This window comes from Juglans microcarpa x Juglans regia, chromosome 6D, assembly GCF_004785595.1.
Source record: "Juglans microcarpa x Juglans regia isolate MS1-56 chromosome 6D, Jm3101_v1.0, whole genome shotgun sequence".
Lineage (NCBI taxonomy): Eukaryota > Viridiplantae > Streptophyta > Magnoliopsida > Fagales > Juglandaceae > Juglans > Juglans microcarpa x Juglans regia.
In genome coordinates this window covers 8,459,967-8,479,890 of record NC_054604.1, presented here as the reverse complement: position 1 = coordinate 8,479,890, position 19,924 = coordinate 8,459,967, and the positions used below count along the sequence as shown (strand labels likewise).

The 19,924-nt window shown below is 37.4% G+C and overlaps 1 protein-coding gene across 2 annotated transcripts; it reads left to right on the top strand.

Annotated features, from left to right (window-relative positions):
* Positions 1-1,721: 1,721 nt before the first annotated feature.
* Positions 1,722-19,327, top strand: LOC121234210. 2 transcript variants are annotated; one of them, XM_041130062.1, is made up of 10 exons: positions 1,722-2,008; positions 11,269-11,326; positions 11,463-11,681; positions 11,893-14,519; positions 14,678-14,802; positions 15,084-17,036; positions 17,284-17,332; positions 17,421-17,665; positions 17,786-17,890; positions 19,046-19,327. In XM_041130062.1, exons 3-10 carry the CDS (start codon positions 11,489-11,491, stop codon positions 19,278-19,280), a joined length of 5,532 nt encoding a protein of 1,843 aa, XP_040985996.1. In that variant the 5' UTR covers positions 1,722-2,008; positions 11,269-11,326; positions 11,463-11,488; the 3' UTR covers positions 19,281-19,327. The 2 variants fall into 2 exon arrangements, with proteins under 2 accessions (XP_040985996.1, XP_040985995.1); XM_041130061.1 differs by having other exon boundaries at positions 11,436-11,681.
* The last annotated feature ends 597 nt before the right edge of the window (positions 19,328-19,924 follow it).

The window sequence follows — 19,924 nt, the reverse complement described above, 5'->3', positions numbered from 1 at the left end:
TTTGGATAGTGAGTTAAGATGAAAGTTGAATAAAATACTGTTATAATATTATTTTTTAATATTATTATTGCTTTGAAATTTGAAAAAAGTTAAATAGTTTATTATATTTTGTGTGTAAATTTAAGAAAGTTGTAATGATGAGATGAGAAGAAACACTTTTACTATCCAAATGGGGCTGAAATCTTATTCCACTCAGTAGTTGCCGTTTAAGTTCCTCTATAACTATCACTCTTCGACCAAATGTCCTTAATAAGAGCATGACATTCCTCTTCCAAATTTCACCTAGCCTCATATCGAAAGAGGGTTTTCTATGTAATATAGCTTTGTCCTCGAACAAAAACATAACAAAAGGATTATGTTTTGAACATATTGCAAGAGGGACTAAGACTTTATAAACAACAAACTTAAAAAACCATTCTTGATTGGCGACAATTCGATTAAGTCTTTCCCGAGTGAAAGTTGAACCAAAATGATAATTGCACCACGTGTATCCAGAGCCCGATAATCCAATTTCACTCAAATGACAGTCTACCAACACATCCTGAAAAGCTTCCATTTGTCAACTACTTAAAAGCAAGTTGATGGTTAATTGCATAAACCCATGTTTAGATGCAAGTGAAAGTCTTATAAAATGTCTAAATTTCTAACAAATTTTGACTTTATTCTACAAGATATTCGTAGACTCATGGGAGGTTTTCAAGAAGCAAAAGTCGTTCATGTTAATCGGCTAGGCAGTATGGCTGCTCAACAGTTGGCAAGACATACTTGGGAAGTTGATGTTGTGAAGTGGTGGGACTATTGTCCTCCTTTTGTAAGTCAAGCTATTTGGATTGATAATAATTTTATTTGTAAGGATTCTCTTTGATTTTAATGAATATTTCGAGTTTATTAAAAAAAAAGTCTTATAAAATAAAGTAGTTTCATTTACAGAAAAATCTTCCTCAACTTTTTTCCAAATATACAAAACTCGTTATCTCAATATATTTAATATTGTTATTAAAATAGCATTGAAAAAAGAGCATTGAAAAAAGAACATCAAATTCATTATAGATACTACAAATATTATTGAGAATCTTCTAAGTTCCTCTCCATATTGTAAAATAAAAATAAAAAGAATGAGAACATCTGCATACTATGTTAAGTTGTGTTTCATTCTTATCCTTATTTTTTGTTTGAACCTCAAGAGAATAAACTTTTGACTTTTTAGTCATCAATATTACTCAAAATAAGTCAACATTTGTGGACAAGTTCGGTAAATCTAAATGATGAGCAAAAGCTAAAGAATGTTTTTTTTTGTTTAATTCAAATTTTAAAAAGCTTATAATTTTATTTTGAGCTATTCCGTTGGTTAGATTTTCGTTTCTCATTTCGGCTTCTTTTTTTTCGTTTCTCAAAATAATATTAATATTAAAAAATAATATTATAATAATATTTTATTCAATTTTTAATTTTTAATTTTCATCTCATCTCATCTCATCTTACTATTCAAACAGAAAAATTTAGCTTAATTCTCAAAATCTAAAATGTTTTAAACACTTAAAACAAGCGCAAAGCTATCTTAAAATGTTATCAGTCCAAAAAAATTGCCTGCGTATCAATGGCTCCACTGACACGTGGCAGAATGTAATTGCAGGACCACCTAATTCTCTCTCTATTCTCAACAACTCTTCAAATGGCCTCTCGCTGTCCCCTCCCCCGGCCCCTTTGAGAGGCAAAACGCTTTCCTTTCGCCGAGAGACCAAGGCCACCTTAGCTTCGGACCCGAACCACATCGCCTCATTCTGCGAGCCTCAGCCTCAGCCTCGGTCCGAACCTCAGTTTTGTTCTCAGTTCGTTGAAATTTCGCACTATTTCGATCACTTTATCTCTCTCTCTCTCTCTCTCTCTCTTTCTCTCTCTCTCTGACGCCCATTCTGGCCTCTCTCTTCGATTCGAACCCTAAAGCTTCAGAATCAGACACTATCAGTGGATAGGTTCCGAGCTTCAATGGAGGCAACCCGACGTGACTGTGAGTCCATAGTCTCTCTTTCTCCTTTCTAAAATCCCTAATTTTCACTTTCTAGGGACCATTTCCATTTATCAAGTAAATCTATGCTAGGGTTTTGTGTTTTAGGGTTGGGCAGCTTTCTAGCAGCTCATATTGTCGTTTTGCGTCGCTTTATTGGTTTCATCACTGATTGTGACTTCAAATTATGGTGTTCTCTTCTTGATCTTTTGAGTTTTGGTTATGAAATGCGGGATTTTGATAAAATTTCCGGCTTTAGACTCGGTTTGGTTTCTGTGAAAATAGAGGAAAGGGTATGAAACTGAATTTGACTCTTATGTATTTTGCCCTTTTTGTTTATTAAAAATGAAATTTTCGGCTGCCAATGCCAAAGCCTCTTTGTGGAACCGGGCTTTTGTTTTTTCGTTTTTTCGGGAATTAGTTGTACCCGTCGTTGCTACATATTTTTATTTTTATTTTCATTTTCTTGGGTCTTTCTCAGTTTCTAAATAAGGAAAGTTTAGCATTAAATTGAATTATTTTCTTTCTTCTCCATTGCCTACAACCGCTCGGTACTTTTCAAAAAAAAAAAAAAAAAAAAAAAAAATTGCCTACAACCACTCGGTAACTAAATGGAGAGGAAGGGTTATTTTGTCAGGTATTTACTATTACATTCATTTTCAATTTGCTCCTGTTGTGGGTGTTTGGATTTTTCTGGAGTTGGGGTTTGGTGACTTGGGTATGGAGATATTAACTGCTACTTGATAAGTTTATGGCCTAGATTCTAAATCTCTGTTAACTATTGTTTGTAACGAGCAAATTTTAATCTTGATTTCATATGTGATATGATATGAGTGGTAATTAACATCTGGAACTTAAGTCGTTTCCCTATGATGATCCATGGCTTCAGGTGCATGCATTTCTGTGCAAACCAATTTACTTGGTAACAAGAAAATTTATCATGGTATAACTGTGCAGGACAGCTTGTGAAATGGTTAGATCTGTATCGTTTTGTAATGTAATGAGAATATCTGACTAAAGAGTTATAGAAATGATGCTTATTTGTTGTAGGAGTAATGCTATACACCACACTCCCATTCCACTTTCATCTTACTACGTAAGATGTGGCACATTTATTACTATTGGATGATTGTGACACATTTATTACCATTGGATGATTAATATAATCATCTAATGGAGGATCATCCAATGGTGATAAATGTGTCACATGTTACATAGTGGGATGAAAGTGGGGTGTATAGAATTTTCCTTTGTTGTAGTGATTAGTGAAAGATGTGGAACATGGAAAATAAAGCTTTTTTTTGTTTTTTATTGGCACCGTGTATTCAGAAACAACATTTTGACTAATCCCGGGGGTGCACAGGTCCTCGGCAAGGAGTTTTCTGCAAGTGCACTTCGGGTAATTCAAGGGGAAAATCCCACAATCTGATGGCCCCTAGAGATTGTTTGCACCTAAGGGGATTTGAACCTTAGACCTGGGGGGAGCATACCCTCAAGCCCAAGGCCTTTACCACTTGAGCCAACCCCAAGGGGTTGGAAAAGAAAGCTTTAACAGAAAAGATGCCTATCCCTGTGGTTGTTAAACAAGATTCTATCCTTAATTGGGTCAAAAAGTTCTAGTTGTTGTTGGGAATTTTCTAAAGTGTCGTCAAAGTTATCCTAAGACGGTAGGTATAGACAATATTTATGATCGCTTATTCTTGTAGAATGGTAAACACTGATGAAAGAAACATACTGGGTGGTTAGGCAGTGGAGGATGGTCAGGAGGTGGGATTACTGTGATAAATGCAATTAGCAAGAAATGCTTGAATTGTACAGATTAAAAAAGTGTCTCTGTGTTCTTGTGCTAGGTTTTATGATAGGGAAAAAGTTACAATCTTGGGGATTGTTGTGGTGAAGGACAGAATTTAGCACTTGCAGATTGAATCAGGGTTTGAAAAGTTTGAATTTTTGTGGCTGAAACAGATGATGATGGGTTGTAGAAATCATGGGCTTTGGCAAACTTAGGTATTTTATAGCTGGTTTGATAGGTAATTACCGTAACTTGGTGGCTAACTTGTAAGAGAAAATATGGTGTACTATGGTTTTGATAGGTAAGGAAAACGGCTAGATTTGAGGTTGCAAAGAAAGAAGAAAAGAGAGTAATTCTTTGGAATTTAATGGGCAGTGATGAGGAAATTATAGCTTTAATTTTTGTTTTGATCAGTAAAACAAAGATTTTATTGATGATATAAATAGGCATAGCCCATGTACACGGGACATATACTTTTTTTTTTTTTGGTAAGTATGTACATGAGACATGTACAAGAGTGACACCTAAGCACAGTGTCCAACGATACAAGAAAATCATGGCTATTCAAGCCATAGGTGATATGAAAAGTAGCAGTGTGCTAAAGGGAGGGAGGGAGGGAGGGAGGGGAGGGAGGCAGACTTTAAGACACACTTACCTCAAAACTCAAATCATTGATATTTCATTAATCAATTTTTTAAGTCATTGAGTACTTTGATTTTTTTTTATTTTTTTATCAGTAAACAAGATTTTATTGATCACAATATGCTCTTTCATTAAAGAAGGAGGATTGGGTATTCGGATGATACCTTTGTGCTTAATGTGGTGTTTATGGACGGAAATGCATAATAGGTGTTTTAACAATAAGGAGTGTGCAGTGGGGGAAATCTGGAATTTATTTGTTTTCTCTCTTTTACAGTGGTTTTCTGCTATTGTACTAAAGGGTGGAAATTTAAATGAGTTTTTGTCTACTTTCCAGCTCTCTAGAATGTAATTAGGTGTCTCATTTTGTATACTTCATGTGTACATGGGTATTGCCTAGTTTCATTTGATTCAATAAAGATTCTTACTTATAAAAAAAAAAAAAGGATCTAAGGTCAAGTTTTGGCATGATGTATGGTGCGGCGATAGGACACTCAAGGAAACTTATCCACAAGTTTATGGTTTAGCAAGAATGAAAGAAGCCTCGATTGCAGACCTATTAATCATCTCCAATGGTATTCCCCAATGAAATGTTACATTCCTCAGAGATGCACAAGATTGGGAGATTGATTTTTTTTGGCATTCTTTGACATTGTTTATTCCACCCGTTTGTTGGGAGGAGTGGAAGACAAATTTTTTTGGTGCCCCTCAAAGAAAGGGATATTCACAATCCGATCTTTCTACCATGCCATGACCACCTACAACACAAACCCATTCCCATGGAAGAGCATTTGGAAGACAAAGGCACCTATGAAGGCAGCATTTTTTGTATAGACGGCTTCTTTGGGGAAGATCCTCACTCTAGACAACTTGAGGAAACGTCGAATCATAGTTATGGACTGGTGTTGTACGTGTAAGAAGAGCGGAGAGTCCGTTGATCATCTACTACTTCATTGTGAGATTGCCATGACTTTGTGGGATGAAGTCTTTGCTTGGTTGTGCTGAGTTTTTTTCAATTTACTTATAAAAAAAAAAGTCTTTGCTTGGTTGGGATTAGCTTGGGTGATGCCAGGAAGGGTAAGTGACCTCGCTTCTTGGAGAGGCATTCCAATTTGCATCAATATGGAAGATGGTCCCAATATGCATATGATGGTGCATTTGGAGGGAGAGGAATGAAAGAAGTTTTGAAGATCAAGAGCGTTCAATGGATAAGCTTATAAATTTATTTTTTAATACTTTACTTCATTGATCGATCATAATTAATTTTCAGGGTATAACTTTTCAGGGATTCCTTGTGTCACTAAACTAGCTCGCTTAGTCGTTGCTTTTGTATATGTCCTGTATACTTGGGCTCTTGTTTACTCTTTTGATCAATACAAATTTGTTTACAGATAAAAAAAAAGAATAGGCAAGAGCCCGAGTATACGGGACATATATAGGAGCAATGTTTAAGCGTGCTAGTTTAGTGATACAAGGAATTCATGAAAGTCATGCCATGAAAATCAATTAGAATCAACCAATGGAGTAAAGTATGGAAAAATATGTTTCTAAGCTCATCCATTGACCACTCTTGATCTTCAAAACTTCTTTCATTCCTCTCCCTCCAAATACACCACCATAAACATATTGGAACCATCTTCCATATTGATGGAGTTTGAGAGTTGCCCCGAATGCCTCTCCAAGAAGTTAGAAGGTCGATTACCTTTCTCGGCATCACCTAAGCTAATCCCATTCGAGCGAAGACTTCATTCCACAATGTCATTGCAATCTTACAATGAAGTAGTCGATGGTCAATGGACTCTCCGCTCTTTTTGCACATACAACACCAATCTATGACTATGATTCGACGTTTCCTTAAGCTGTCTAGAGTGAGGATCTTCCCCGAGGAAGCTATTCATACAAAAAAACGTTGCCTTTAGGGGTGGCTTTGTCTTTCAAATACTTTTCCATGGGAATGGATTTGTATTGTACATTGTCATGGCTTGGTAAAAAGAGCTGATTGTGAACTTCCCTTTGTTGAGAAAACATATACGAGGACTTTTCTTGTACAAGTAGCGTTAGAACTCCCAACTTGAATAACTGAAAGCCTTAGAAAACCGAATAAAAGACTTGTAATACTATTAAAACTTCTAGAATAATCTAGATCCAATGGTCATCTAATCATGTCAAGACTACTTTTCCTTGGAAGCTTATTTGGAGAAATAAGGCTCCCCACAAAGTGGCTTTCTTCACATGGACAACGACATCAAAGAAAATTCTTACGTTGGACAACGTTAGGAAATGAGGGATTATAGTGGTTAATCGTTGTTGCATGTGCAGGAAAAGTGGGTAAATGGTGGTTCACCTTCTTTTACATTGTGAGGTTGCTAGCATCCTATGGAACACGATCTATCGATTTCTTTTGGGATTGGTTTTGTAATGCCTTTCCCGGTGGCGGAGCTTCTATTATGTTGGAGAGGGCAATTTGGCAACCATCAACGCGCACTTTTGTGCAAGATGATCCTACCATGCATATTATGGCGTTCATGGAGAAAAAAACTGGCATAGTCTTGAGGACTGCGAAAAATCAGTGTCGGGGCTGAACTCTTTCGTTTTTAACACCCTCTATCATCGGATAATGATCCAACATGGTGCTGCCCTTTTCTATTTCTAACTTCCAGGATTTTCTAGCACTTTTACATTTTGATGGTTGAAGTGGAATTCTTGTATACTTGCTGTGTACCAGGGTAATATTTCTGTCATTATTAATAAAATCTTTATCTTACTTATAAAAAATAATCTAGACCAAACCATATTACAAAACTATCTCTGAAAATAGAATTTTTTGATATGCGACTCTGCAAATAAAATTGTGGGTGATTATTAAGAATTTAGGTCTTCTGAATATTTCATTTGATTTTTATTATATGCTTAAATGGAGGAACATAGGATAAGGTTTGATTTTAACGTAGTAGGGCTTTTGAGATAAATTTTGACTAGGGATGGTTAAATGTGGATAAATAGTTTGCACGGCACTGTCATCAATTACCAAAACAAACAATTTAGAGTGGCAGACAAATGACTAGATAACTTTCATTATGACCAGAAGGCAACTTTCAGAGTCGAAGAAGAATGAAAATGTAGAGATAGAAAACTTTAGAGTTTCACTATGGCCAGTGGACACTTCATAGAATTGTTTAAGTCTCTGCATCGTCTTTGAATTAAAAACTTTATTTAAACAAGGAAAAAGATTTCCTGATTACTTATTAAGACCCTTTCAACACCAACACAAGATAAATCCAAATAAACAATTAACTTAATGACCAAAAAATCATGAGCACATAAAACTAGAAAAAAATACACGTGATAGAATTTCTGTTTTCTATGAGGGCTTGTTTGGAAAAATATTTCATCTCAAAATTCTCATATGATCTCATTCCCAAACATCGTTCAAATACAAATATTTTCAAACTAATCATTACAATTTTCCCAAGCTTTAAAAAAAAAAAAAAACAACATTTTCAAATCCCTAAACAAAAATAATATTAAAAAATTATATTCTAACAATATTTTAACTTTATAATATTTTTTATTCAACTTTTTCTCTCTTCTTTCTCAAAACCCCATAAACCATTAACTCAAACTATCTCACTACTATTCACAAACTATCTTACTACTATTCACAAAATTCTCATCTCATCTCACTCCCCAAGCTTGTCTTGCCTAGGAGACAGAAATCAAGTTGGTTCTCTACCTCCCACTAGAAGTATTGAGGACGTATGACCTAAGGTGGTCCGACGATGGATTCCTCATAGGCTTTGTAAATCTTGAGATCTTCACAAAGGGAATTTTAGGGTGTTTTTTATGGCTTTATCGCAGATTTGGTGTACTCTGAGGAATTGTTCTTGCAATTTTAAGCAAGAGAAAGAATCCTTCAAGGACGTTTACTTTCAAATCATGTAATATAAGATAAGGGGAAGACAGCTTCTAAATATTACTATATATAAGGGGTGCTTCTTTTAACAATATAATTTCTCTGTCTTTTATGAAGTTGTCCTGGATTCCTTGAAAAATCTGTTGAAGAGTGTTGGAAGGAATCTCATGGCACTTTTAGATGGCTTCAATCTGATTTTGGTCCCATCATTGTGGTTAGGAGTGCTTTTACAGTTTTAGCTAAATGATATGACACTGAGAGTTGTGTGATCCAATGACAACTCTTAGATAATGTGACATTATTTTCTTGATGACATTATTGAAATGAAAATTTTCTTGATAACATGACATTGTTTTCATAGGCTTCTCTCAAATGAGCAAAAAACTCCATGGTGAAGCATTTTTTTTGGCATTGGAGCTCATTATTGGAAGAAGAGAATTTGCAACAATTTTATTGTACTCATAAAAAAAATTATTCTTTTGATAAGTAATAAGAGATTTATTAATGCAAGTAGATAGGTATAGCCCAAGTACGCAGGAACTCATTAAAAAAAAAAATATTTGTAGAAGAATTAAAAAAGAAGGGCTCAAGATAAGGACAAAGAAAAGAATCCATGGTGTAAGAAGCTTATTTGGGCTCCTTCCAAGAAAAGGATGTTCAGCATTTGATCTTTCTATAATGTCTTTAGTCCTCATGATAATAATCCCTTTCCTTGGAAAAAAGTTTGGCAGACGAAGTTTCCCCCAAGATTTGCGTTTTTTGCTTGGACAACCTCTCTAGGGAAGATTCTCACCATGGACAATTTGAGGAAAAGAAAAATTGTTGTGATTGAGTGGCATTGCATGTGTAAGAGTTGTAGGGAATAGTGGATTGCTCCATTGTGAGATGGCCACCACTTTGTGGATTCATTTTTTCAGTTGGGTGGTTCAGTGTGGGTCATGCTCTGCAGAATTGTGGACCTGTTTGACACTGGGAGAGGGCTAGGAGGCAGTTCACAATTTATGTGTGGAGAATTGTTCCTACATTCCTCATATGGTCTTTTTGAAGGAAAATAATTGAATGAGTTTTTGAGGACTGAGAATGGACGATGGAGGATTTCCTGACTTTCTTTTTCAATTCTCTCTTCCTTTGGACAGCGTCTATTGACTTTAATGCACTCAATTCACATGATTGTCTCGGATCTTTTTTGTCTTTTGCGATTCTTAATGAAATTTTAATACTAATAAAAAAGAAGGGGGGGAATTTAGCTTTTGCACTTTGATGGTTAAAGAACATGGGCACACAAAGAACAAAGATCCTCATAGGGGATGTGTAATAACAGGTACCTGAATATAATGGACAGCAATTATCAATCAGCATATTGCAGATATTCCACACTTCTCTCTCGTTCTCTCTTTTCCACTCTCTTGCTGATGGCCATTTCCGGTGTTCCTTGCTGGAGATAACCACTTTTATCATCTTCCTTTCCTAGTTCACAAGAGAGTCAGGTCACTAAGGCTCAATTTGGATACACAAACCTCTTATCGCATTTCATCTCATCTCATCATTACAACTTTTCCAAATTCCCATACAAAAATATAATAAACAATTCAACTTTTTCAAATCTCAAAATAAAAATAATACTAAAAAATATATTCTAACAATATTTTATTCAACTACTATTCAAAACATCTCATTTCATCTTATCTCATCTGAACTGTCTATCCAAACCCAACCTAAATGTTCTTAGGACTTTGCATATTGGGTGAAGCATGGGTTGTTTGTCTTGGTTTTCTGTGGAATCTAAACTTTTTACTACTCTTTCACCACACTGGGTTGTAGCCCACTTTTGTATTCCTAATTTTAGTACCCAGGAGTTTTTTAGCTTCTTCCCCCTCTCTCGTTAGGCGAATTTGTAGTATACTTGCTGTGTGTCGCTGCAATTTGGAAGATGGTTCCCTTATGTCTTATGTGGTGCATTTGGCTGGAGAGGATTGACCGGAGCTTTGAAGATAGTGAATGTTCTTTGGAAGAACTTAGAAGATTCTTTTTCAGTACTTTATTTTTATGGGCTTCTGCTATTGATTTCAGTGGTGCTAGTTTTCATGATTTTCTTGTTTATTTTTCAAGCACCTAACTTTTTTTTGATAAGTAATAAGAAATCAAGCACCAAACTTCTTGTATGTGTTTCCTCTTGTATACATCCTGTGTACTTTGGCTATGCCTATTCCACTTATTCAATATAATCTTACTTCTACCAATAAAAAAAAAAAAAAAAAACTTATTGGCACCTAGATCCAGACAACCCTTGTTATTGTTAAAGCTCCAGAATGATGCTAGATAACTGGCTATTCCCCTTTAAAGATTCCATTTCATGGCATCACTTTTTTTTTAATAAGTCCATTTCATGGTATTGCTAAACATTTGGAATTTGAATAATAATAAATAAGATTTTCATTTTTTCCTGCCTTTGTGTTGATGCTTGTGTATTCGGTTTTTAAAGGAAACTTTTGAAGAGTCACTTTGCACAATCTTTACTCTGTTGACTTTGTGATCATTGCATCTTCTCCTGCCCCTTCCTTTTCTATCATCTCAAGGAGTATAATGATGTAGGTCTGATTACATGCGACTTGATATGACTTCTTGTACAAAATGTTTGTACTTTTATTCATCCAAATGACAATAGTTAAGGCCCCGTTTGGATATTGAAATGGTTTTATCTTAACTCATCTCATCTCATATCATCATTACAACTTTCCCAAATTTTCACACAAAATATAATAAACAATTCAACTTTTTCAAATCCCAAAACAAGAATAATATTAAAAATAATATTCTAACAATATTTTATTCAATTTTTAACTTTCATTTAAAACCATCTCATCTTATCTCACTATCCAAATGGGGCCTAAGCTATTTTGTATGCTGGACTGTGTGCAGGATAAGTTTTAAGGCTTGGGAACTTGGCATTTGCAGTGACTAAATGTACATAAAAGAGGTATGTTTCTTAACACATTTGTATTTGCAGAGACTTTCATATACTGTTATATGGTCACTGATGGAAGTGTAGGAACTTGTTATCTCAAATTTATTCTTATTTCTTTTAGGTAATTTTTCTCCTCTCAAAATTTTAGCTGCTCTAAATTTGTGGGCTGGTTCCATGCCTGGCAACGAAGTTGGAGACAGGGTCCACAATTTCTTTGGCCAAGAGAACTTGTCTCAGGGCCAGCATCATTCACAGGCTGGTCACGGAAACTGGCATGGTTTAAATAACAATCCTTTAGTCGGAAACCAGAGACAGTTCGGTGCTTCTTTTATTTCCGATTTAAAGAACTACAATGTACAACAATCAGGTATCAACAAGTTTAATAAGTTGGCCTCTTGCTTAATTGGTTTCTATCTGCTTGTATGGTCTTCCAGAAGGTTTATTGCAATGAATGAATAAACTTCTCTCAATTCCTCAATTGTTCACATATCACATCAAGGATATATGATGGTCATACTCATATGGTTAAGTGCTATTACCTGTTATTAATCGTACTGCTGTTCTTTTGGTTCTAGCAGACTCTGAGAGGGGAGAGGGAAGTCGGTCTTTGCATGTGCCACACGGTTTCAACTTGACACAATCAAATGTGAGGTCTGAGTTTGGCAGAAGTTTGCCTCAGAACCAGCATACAAATTTGAATGGCCATGTGCATGGGCATCAATTTGTCCAGACAAGGCAGAATGAAGCAAACTTTGTGGGAGTGGATACAGAATCTGATCGCCATAATTTATCATTGAGAGGCATATCTATTCTTGAGTCACAGCAAGGGAATGGTCCTGAGCTTACTAAGAAAAGCTCATCAAGGTTGGAAGCTGCTGAATCTCCCGTTAATTATGACTTTTTTGGAGGTCAACAGCAAATGAGTGGCCAGCAGCCTGCCATGCTGCAATCTTTGCCTAGGCAGCAGCCAGGGATCAATGACATTCAGCTTCTACAGCAACAATTCATGCTCACACAAATGCAAGAACTTCACAGGCAGCAACAAGAGGAAAGGCAGCAGAGTTCTATAAACCAGGTTTTCCCTGTTCCAAAACAGACAGCTCCCAACCATTCAGCTGTGCAAATCAATGGCATTCCTATTAACGAGGCATCTAATTCTCCATGGCTGCCTGAGCTTGTGGCAGGTAACACAAACTGGCTGCAGCGTGGTGCATCTCCAGTTGTGCAAGGATCTTCTAGGGGACTTATGTTATCCCCTGAGCAAGGCCAGGCATTGCGTCTGATGGGATTGGTTCCTCAACAGGTTGATCAATCTTTATATGGGGTTCCTATTTCTAGTGCAAGAAGTACTCCAAATCAAAATTCTCATGTTCAAATGGATAAGCCTGCATTACAGCAGGCATCAGCCAGTGGTAATTCATTTTCAGGTCATCAGTACTCTACATTTCCTGGTCAGGTTAGTGTGCAAGATGAAAGTTTTTCTTCCAGACAGGATTTTCAAGGTAAAAATATGTTCGGTCCTACTGGTGGCCAAGGCCTAAACGGTGGATTTAATTTGGACCACGTGCAGCAAGTGGATCCCCAGCAAAGAAGTGCATCCATGCAAGAATTCAATGGGAGGCAAGAGATAGCTGGATCTTCAGAAACATCACTGGAGAAAACACTGATGCAGGTTGCCCCTTCACAGAGTGTGTCTTCCTTAGATCCAACTGAAGAGAAGATCTTGTTTGGTTCGGATGACAATCTGTGGGATGCCTTTGGAAGGAGCACAGGGGTTTCTAACATGTTGGATGCTCCCGATTTTTTAAATGGATTTCCTTCTGTGCAAAGCGGGAGTTGGAGTGCTCTTATGCAGTCTGCTGTTGCTGAAACTTCTAGTGCTGATATAGGGCTTCCAGAAGAGTGGAGTGGCCCGACTTTTGGGGACACAGGGCCTCCTACTGGGAATCAGCAGCCCTTAACCATTAATGATAGTAGCAAACAGCCAGTTTGGACTGATAACAACTTGCAGACTGCTTCGGCTTTGAGTTCTAGACCTTTCCCCCTTTCTGATGATGCAAATAGGCCCTCTACGAGTACGAATTATTTTAAGGTTCCAGGATTTCAGCACTCAGGGCTCAAAACTTTGCATCAACAGGGTGACAGGTTGCAAACTGGTTCATCTCATACAACTATTGAACGGTTTCAGCAAGAAGGAAGCAAATGGTTAGATCGTAGCCAGCTACAAAAGCCACTTGCTGAAGGCAGTCATATTTATGGAAATGTTGCTCACTCTTCAGGGGTAGAAATAAATGCCAAGAGCATTTCGGGTTCTTTGGCCCATCAGCAGAGCATATCTTCATATAATAGTGGTGGCCAGCCATACAGTAGATCAAGTGGTTGGAACTTCCCGGAATCTTTTTCACCTGATAGTGGTGCTACTTTGAAACATCACGAGAATGAAAAATCATCTCTGCTGACTCAGAGTAGTGATCATAAGGAAGCCACACAAGAAGAAATTGCCCGCGGTGCTGGTCTATGGAGGGCTGCTCCTGTTCCCAATTCATCTGTTGGATTGGAACATGTAAAACCTGGCATAGGTAGCTTGCAGGTTTACAGGGAAGTTTCCAGTTCTAGTAGTATTGCTGCAGTACCCAATTCAAGCACTGCAAGGGCCAACCAGGAAAGAAGCCACCAGCTTCAAAATAATAATAATCTTGATTTCTGGAAGGATGTTCAGTCTTCAGGGAACTCCAAAGGAAATGAGGTTGTGGGGAAATACCAGCATCATCTTGATGAGAGCCCTCAAGTTTTGCAGTCATCAGGGAATAATGGGTTGGACAAGGGAGCAGTTGAAACGAATGAAATGGAGAACTTATATAAAAAAGAAAACTCAAGGGACAGTTTTCGCTCTAACACATTGCGTCATACTTCCACTGGTGGCTTAAGAGAGAATGTTTGGTTAGATGCTAGTGATTCTCGTACTTTGATTGGGGCCAAACAAAAGTTATCCAATCAAGTTAATCAAAAACCTGGAGCTCGCAGATTTCAGTATCATCCAATGGGGGATGTAGATGTCGTGGAGCTTTCTTATGGCCCAAAATATAATGCTAATCCTCAGGCCTTGGCTCAGCAGGTTTCTCAAGGATTAAGAGGTCATGACCAGGTGCATGCTGACCAGCGATCAGCTGATCATACTGATAGAAATTGTATGGGATTGGAGAAGGTGATCATTTGAATTATTTGAGAATAATGTCAATACTTCTTTTGTTTGTTTTTGGTTTTTTTGTTTTGTTAAGTTTGGTATTTTAAAACTCCTAAGAAAAAAGCTCCTTGGCACCTTTTTATTTAAAATTTTATTGTGGCCATTTACCTGGTTTTCAGGGTGACACCAAAGGCCTAGACGAGTTACCTTCAAAAGGCATGCTTCCGGGCTATGTACCTAATTCATCTGCTTCCTTTCTCAAATCTGTGGGTAATTTTACCCCAAACAAGGCAGCTACATCAAGGTAGTTGAATATTTAAGACTGGTTGTTCCTCTTTTAGATTTGATATTCCGTAGATTGATTTTTTACGTTGCCAACTGATTTTCTTCTGTAACTGTTGTTCGGTAAATTGATGTATAGCTTATATCTTTTAGACACTTTTATAATAAGAGCATAGTTGTATTTGCTTTCAATAGATGAATGCTAATATGTTTGGTTAAATGTTTACATGCTTATAGTTCTCTTTTCTGTTTTCTTTGCTGTTATGAGTTGAATTTGTCTTCTCTTGTTTTTGATTTACACAGTCAAAATATGCTGGAGCTTCTTCACAAGGTGGATCAATCAAATGAACATGGTGGCACCAGAAGAGACAGTAGCTCTTCTGACTGCTATCTGTCTTCTGAGATGCCTGAAACAGAAACTTCTGATGGACCATACTGTCACCTTCAGCAAAATCAGTCTTCCGCTACTCAGGGCTTTGGTTTACAGTTGGCCCCTCCATCTCAATGGTTGCCATTTCCTGACCGTGCCTTATCTTCCCAGAACTCCTCACAAACAGTTCTTGGTTCATCTCATGAAGCTTCTAGGACTGAGGATAAGGGTAACATGTGGTTGGCTTCCACAGCCTCTGTTCAGTCTTTGACATCTTCGTGTGAATCATCTCAAGGTGAATTTCGGAATAACGTTTCTGGTAGCTTAGGCCAAACAGAAAATAAACTGTCACAGTACAAAGTCCAAGAAAAATTTTCTACAGCTTTTATGTCTGGTTCTTCTTTCTCTAGAAATCATCCTCAAGGTCAGCACATGACTGTTTCAAGTGGACAGCAGATGCCAAATCAGTCTGGAAACATGTCTATCAATAGGTTTGCTTCTCAGTCAAAACAGATTGATGAATCTGGTGAGAGAGCTCAAGCTGGTCAATCTGCCCTGGAGTCAGTGCCAGATGTCTCCACGAGTGCTCAAAATAACCTTGCTTGTTCTGCAGAGATGTCCCAGCTGAATAGTTGTGACCAAACTCGTTCAAGAGATCCAGCTCAACAAATCTCATCTTTGGAGGGCATGCCAGTCTCTCTGCCTTCTGTTACAGCTGGCATTTCTCGATCAGATTCCGTTAAAACAATATTTCCTAATTTTTGGAGCAATGATTCAAGCCAGCAACATTTATTAGGTGCCCAGCCATTGAAGGCTTCATCTAACTTGTTTAAGTCCCACCTACGATCAGATAACAATTCTGGACCTTTGAATAGTAAAGATGTCCAGAAAGGAGGGAATGGTCTATCTGGATTTTGTGCAACTTCTTTAAATTCAGAAGGCTTTGTAGAGCGATCTGTGAAAGAAAGCCCCGGGCAGCAACTATCAGCTGAGAATATTGACCTTCTCAAACGGACATCAAGTGTATTGCAGGGGAATGAGTCTGTTGTAAACAATCCTTCTGATTCATTTCATTCAAATGCTGCTGCTACTCAAAGAGACATTGAAGCTTTTGGCCGTTCTTTAAGACCAAATAATGTTACGCATCAGGATTACTCCTTACTGCATCAAGTACAAGCCATGCGAAGTGCCGAGATGGATCCAGGTAATCGTAGTATGAAGAGATTTAAAGGTCCAGATTCTGGTAGGGATGCACAGCACATAGCTCATAAAGGAGGACAACAGCCATCATATGGATACAATGATATGGTTAGAGATGCATCGTGTGATCACAGTTCAGGTCCATCTGGAGATTCAAAGATGCTAAGCTTTTCAGCTAAGCCAGGGGAAAGTCGGGATACAAATGCATCTTCTCAGGATATATTGGCATTTGATCTGGATGGTTCTCATAATCTATCAAGTGGTAATAGTGTAGCTGCTGTTCGATCTGAGAATTCTCAGATTAGTCCCCAGATGGCACCATCCTGGTTTGATCAGCATGGAACCTTTAAAAATGGACAGATGTTGCCAACATATGATTTGCGGAAAACTGCCACTACGAAGGGTTTGGAACAGCCGTTTGTTGTTGGGAGGCCATCTGACAGTGTACTTGCTTGCAATTTAATGGATCAAGTTAGTGCTACCGCCGATGCTAGTTATTTAGCTAATGTCCGGCAAAGTCACTCTACATCGGCAGAAATTGAAAAGTTGTCATCCCCTCATTTATTGCTTCCTGATGTCACTGATCAAAGTCTGGTTGTGAGATCGAAGAAGCGTAAAAGTGCTACATCAGGACTTATACCATGGCATAAAGAATTGGAGGGCTCCCAGATGCTTCCGAATATCAGGTGATTGTCATATGCAGCTCACTAATTCTATAATTTCCAGACGTCAGCATTTATTGACTTAAAATCTCTCTCTCTCATTTGAAATTTTAATTTTGGTGGTTAACTTTCGCATTTACCTTTTTATTAAATATTCAATGTGTTATTTGTTTTGTTGACATACATAGTGGTTTCTGCCCCCTTCCCCTTATTGATTTGTCCTGTTCTTTTCCCTTTTTTGTTAACACAAGCAAAATTCTGCCTTTTACAGTGTGGCAGAATTAGTCTGGGCCCACATGGCAAATCGACTGATTGAGAAGGTGTGTTTAGTAAAATGTCGTCTGATATTATGTTTTTCCTTTGGTATTCATAGTTCTTTGAGAGTTCTAATTGCTTATTTGATGACAGGTGGAAGATGAAGAAGCAGTGGAAGATGGATCACCGATGCTTAGAACAAGCAGAAGGCTAATTTTGACAACACAACTTATGCAGCAACTGCTTCCACCTCCTCCAGCAGCAGTTCTATCAACTGATCCTAGCTCACACTCTGAGAGCGTGCCTTACTTTATTGCTAGATCAGCATTAGGAGATGCATGCAGTGCAATCTCGTGCTCTGGAAGGGATACCCGTGTACCTCCTGACAGCGGAAAACTGTAAGAATTGCTCTAAAGCCATTTGAATTTATGTGCTCATGATGGATGACATTTATGATCAATTATTTTAGTATTATTCGTAATGTATTAATGCTTCGTTTTTCCAAAATATGCTTTTAGCCTGTCCGAAAAGCTTGCAACATTTGGAAGAATTGATGGTCAGTACTTAAAAGTCATGGAAGACTTTATTGGCAAAGCGAGGAAGCTCGAAAATGATCTGTTGAGGTAGCATTTATGTCTTTTCTTTTGGTATCTATTCTTCTTACTGCTAACATATTACTATTAGTTATATTAATAAAAAAACATATCACTATTAATTTAGTCAGTTTATTTTTCTTGGATATTCCCTCTTTTGACTTGTATTTTTGAATCATTTTTATTTACAATGTTCGTTACAAGGTTTCTCCATCATGTGACTGTTCCTAGTGTCATCCAAAAGTGGCAGGGCATTTATTGAGTTATAGATTCATGACAATTTAATTGTATGAAAAATAATATTGCACTTATAAGTTTGTTTTAAAAAATCAGTACTGTAAGTGGATCGCTGAGCCATTTATTTTTGGCTTATCAGTTTGGTCTCTCTCTGGATTTAATCAGAACACTAAATCTTAAACTGTTTGTAGGACTTTTCTGGGTGTGACTGAAGCATCAGTCTGCTGAATATCAATTTGCATGTCAGTCTGATAAATACTATTTTATTTAGTGTACCCAAATAGGACTTTTCGGGTGCCATTATATTGGTTTTGTTCTTTGTGTGCTTTAATTGCACAGCTTTCTTTGTTTAAACAAAAAAGTAACTTAAATCTTCTTGATGGAACCAATGAACAATGCCAACTTGTAACAATTTTAGGAATTTTAGCTACTCTTTCTAGAAGCTATATGACGATTGTATTATTTTCTTGTAGGAATTAATCTTCCATGCATATTTTTCCTAGATTCTCCAATCAGCCATCCGAACATCCTCCTTACACCACAGTTACACCTTCATAACTTTTTCTAAGTTAAACAACATAAGAGCACGAGCATAGGCATTCTGTTCAAGTTCCAAACTACTAACAGTCTATTTAGGAATATAATGCACAGCACAAAAGAAAAAGTCCAGAAAAGCTACCTGGACTTCCAGGTAGCAGGCAAAATGCTCCTTGATATCCGTCAATATGCGGGATAAAGAAAGGCAGCAAATTGCAATGGAGGATAAACAACTGAGCTTTATCGAAACTACCTGGATTCTTCAAGATGAATTAACACATACCATGTTGCTCTAATAAGTGCAATATTATTTTTTTATGGTATTTGGTGTATTTCTTTGCTTCATATTCATAGCATGCAGATCTCTCTCTCTCTCTCTCTCTCCCCTTCCTAATGCTTGTGATTTTGCAGACTGGACAACAGAGCCTCAATAGTAGACTTAAGACTGGAATGCCAGGAACAAGAGAAGTTTTCTGTCATCAATCGATTTGCAAAATTCCATGGCCGGGGGCAAGTTGATGGGGCTGAGACCTCATTGTCCTCTGATACAAATGCAAATTCTCAAAAATCTTTCCCCCAGAGATATGTTACTGCACTTCCAATGCCTAGGAATCTCCCAGACAGGGTACAATGTCTTTCACTTTGATCATTAATTAATTGATTTTTTCCTCTTCCTTGGGCAAATTGTTTTCATCCCTTGTGCTTCTCTGGTCCATTTTCTTTCAACTTATCTGATGGTGCGCTTTGACACAAAAGAACCACAGGAGTGGGAATGTAGGAGAAGAATGGATAGTAGATTGCCTCCTTAAACCCAATGGAGGCTGTTAGATCTTTGCAATCTAGGCCATTGGTGTCATTCTTGAGAAATATAAGTTGGTCCTGTATACATTGGTAGTCTAGAAAGAAACTGCATTACTGCGATTCCCCGTCATTTTTATGTAGCTGGGGAGGACAGAGGCAGAGTGGTTTTTCAGCAGCTGCTATAATTTCAGGTAATAATGTGATTTGGGCATGAGTTTCGAATCAGAAATTGGGTTTCCTCTCTTCTTTTAGGAAAAAAGGAATAACAGGGAGGAGTTGTGGGCAGAGACTTCCAATTTTACTGCATTGATTAGGCAGTTTGTGTGTTAAATCTTTCTAAACCATTGGCACTGAGTGCTTGCTCTCTCTTTCTCCTTGAAGAGGATGATTAGGCTGCACATCTCATCTCTGTCAGCTGAATTATCTCAAGTGTAAATTGGACCTAATTGCTTTAATTGAAAAAACCCAGCTAAAACTAGAGGCAATAAC